The sequence below is a fragment of the Lathyrus oleraceus genome, chromosome 6 (assembly GCF_024323335.1).
Source record: "Lathyrus oleraceus cultivar Zhongwan6 chromosome 6, CAAS_Psat_ZW6_1.0, whole genome shotgun sequence".
Classification (NCBI taxonomy): Eukaryota; Viridiplantae; Streptophyta; class Magnoliopsida; order Fabales; family Fabaceae; genus Lathyrus; species Lathyrus oleraceus.
In genome coordinates, this window is record NC_066584.1 from 262011535 (window position 1) to 262014631 (window position 3097).

Consider the following 3097-nt stretch of genomic DNA (forward strand, 5'->3'; position numbering starts at 1 on the left):
TCAAATATAGTAACCATACAAGGTATCATCAGCATGATTACATTACATATTTGAACACAAGATGTAGTACCTAACCTTGTCTCTTCTTAAAAACCGAAAGGCCTTAGTACAAACTCCCAAGCAAGAATAGCATAGTAATGACCCCTTAAAAAAAGGCTTCAGATTACCTATGATTACTGTATTATAGAACAGAACAGAAAGTAATCAAACCATTTGATTTGGAATATGATACATAAGGGAAAAGAAAAGTAGCAATAGCAGTAAGATAGAAAGAAAGAAATGGGTTTTTATTCACTTCACTAACACCCCACAACAATCAAGTTACATAGAAGAAAACACATTATTCTCAGTCTCACACTGATCAATCTAACAAATGGATAAGAATTGCTGATAAATAAAAATCTCAAAAACAGAGGTTTTACAGAGTGGAACCAGTCCCCATGTTTTACAGGTACTAGTCCTTTCTCAAACAAAAGTAAGGCACAGTTCACCAGAAGCTATGCCAAATTCCTACCATGGACGCTTCAAATGGACCCCCAATCTCTTCAATAATGCTCAATTGGCGACCCAGAAGCATGAAATTCTGAAAAAAATGATACTCCAGTAAAATCGGAGCAACAATTGATCATCAGATACACATTTTCTCATTAACCTAAGCCTAATATACGAAGAAAAAAAACTAAACTTGCACTCTTAATCAACAAAGTAAAATTCAAAACCCACCATGAAAGAGAAACAGAAGCAGCATGTTTGATCTTCACTCAACTTCAAGCATTGCAAATATGCATATCACACTAATCCATGCTTCCATTTCCCTTTTCCAACAGAAACCTCAATAATCTAAACATATATTTCATCATCTTCTAAAAACCTAATCAGTTTTCCCACCTAGGAAAACCCTAATTCTAACTGAATTCCTCAATTCAAGGACTTCTCCACTCCAAAATTAACATAAACCTAACCCTAAAATTTGACTAAGAATAAACGTAGCTATAAAATTAACCACACACAGACACCATAATTAATACATAGCTATAAATATATAGTAAGAACGTGAACAGTGAAAACCAGAGTAATTTTTCTCCAATCAACGATCCTCATCGTCTCCCCGGCCGGAGTTTCCATTACCACCTGACAATGAAGCCAGCAAATTCAGATGTCCGGGAAGATAATTCCCTAGCCTCGCCGCGGAAGCTTCTCCCATAGAACCTTGTTGTTGATGTTGCTGCTGTTGTTGCTGTTGCTGCTGATGATGGAACAGCGAACTATGCTGATGCTGATTGGGAGAAATGGAAAGAACATCCGGCGGAGGTTGAGCCGCCGCAGCGAAACTCCAAAGCTGAGCGAAATCCGGCCTCCATAAAGCAGGAGGAGCAGTAGGAGCCGCAATCGAAACATCGTCGTGGTCGGAACGTAACCGTTTACCGAGAATGAAGGGAGAAGGAGAGAGAAACGGTTTATGCTCGGAGAGAGAAGAGAAAGAAGCGGGAGTAGTTCCGGTACCAGTGGCGGCGATGATGGAGGGCTCGGCTTGACGGAGAAGCCATTCGATGGTTTGACCGTCGGATTTATGACCGAGCTCACGTGTTAACTGGAAGACACGTGCGGCGCATATTATTGGCATGCGTATTCTTCGACCGCGTCCGTCAACTTTGCTGTGACGGTCTTTTGACGGTGGTTTTTTAACGGTTATGGCGGTTTGGTTTGTGAGTTCTGGGTCTGTTGTGACGGCGTTAGATGTTTCCTTGGAGTTAGACATGTGAAATAAATTTGGGGTTTGGGGTTTTTTTGAATTTAATATTGTGAATGAAAGGGTTTTGGTTTGGGTTTTTTGATTGTTTAGAGGAGGAGGAAGGAGGAGGAGGGAGTGAGTAATGTAATGATTGAGTTTGGAAACAGGAAGTGGTGGAGACAGGAAGAAGGCACATGGGTGGTGGGGTCCAGTACTTGTATTACACAGCTCATACCCCTCTAACTCTTCTCTTTTACACTACTACACTACTGTTCTCTATCTTCTCCCTCCCCACTTGTATGTACTTGTATTCCACGCGCTTATTTCTTTGCAAATTCACCATGTTTGGATTAATTTTGGAAGAGGAGAAGATGATTTTGGAGGAGAAGAGGGGAAAGAAACATAAAAATATATATTTTATTTTTATTTTTTTTTGAAAGTGTCGGAGAAATAAAGAGATAGAGAGAGAAAGGAGCAATTTGAGGTTAAGGCTAGAGATTCTCGTTTTTCTCTAATAAATTTTAGAAAATTATCGATTTTGAATTCGTTAATCGTTGGATCGAGTTGATATTTAGACACAAGGTTCTTAAGACACGGTGGTAAACTTTCATCTTTTGAATCCTTAAAATAATTTATGAGGAAAGAGATAATGTGTTCGCATGACACTAGGTTTTTTGAGGATGTTTCGCTTGGGCTTGAAAGAAAATCTAATCGGCATAGGCTCTTCCAGGACAAGCCATTTACATGTAGACCTTCAATGGTTGGCTCTTATTCCTTGAATGACTTATATGTCTCAATCCTAACTTCAAAGACAAAATAAATCATTTGTATAAGCTATTAAAATGCGTTTGACGTACTAGTTTCTTCAGAAGAATCTCAAACCTATGAAATTATGGAGTCCAAATTCTAAATTACATGGGAGATTGATTGCTAGTAAAGGTAATGTGTCACTATAGGCATCAGAATTACATGAAAAACTCATCAAGTTATGGAGTCCATTTACTAATTTACATGGGAGATTGATTACTAGTAAAGGTAACGTGTCATTTAAGGCATCAAAATTACGTGAAAAACTCACGAAATTATGGAGTCTAGTTACTAATTTACATGGGAGATTGATTACTAGTAAAGGTAATGTGTCACTATAGGCATCAGAATTACATGAAAAACTCATTAAATTATGGAGTCCAATTACTAATTTACATGGGAGATTGATTAATAGTAAAGGTAACGTGTTATTGAAGGCATCAAAATTACGTGAAAAACTCATGAAATTATGGAGTCTAGTTACTAATTGGGATTTAACTCCTTAGAGATGTGGCTATTTTGAATTTTCATTCAAATCAAGGGAGGATCTCAATAAAA

General features: G+C 37.9%; 1 protein-coding gene across 1 annotated transcript; it reads right to left on the reverse strand.

Moving 5' to 3' along the window:
- Nucleotides 1-266: 266 nt before the first annotated feature.
- LOC127091145 (transcription factor TCP7) lies at nt 267-2197 on the reverse strand. The gene is made up of 2 exons (XM_051029703.1): nt 724-2197; nt 267-583 (listed from the first exon to the last, which is right to left on the reverse strand). The coding sequence occupies exon 1, from the start codon at nt 1757-1759 to the stop codon at nt 1088-1090; it is 672 nt and encodes a 223-aa protein (XP_050885660.1). The 5' UTR covers nt 1760-2197; the 3' UTR covers nt 267-583; nt 724-1087.
- Nucleotides 2198-3097: the final 900 nt, after the last annotated feature.

Excerpts from the sequence above, each read along its gene's own strand:
- LOC127091145 (XM_051029703.1), bottom strand. The coding sequence starts at position 1,759 with ATGTCTAACTCCAAGGAAACATCTAACGCCGTCACAACAGACCCAGAA.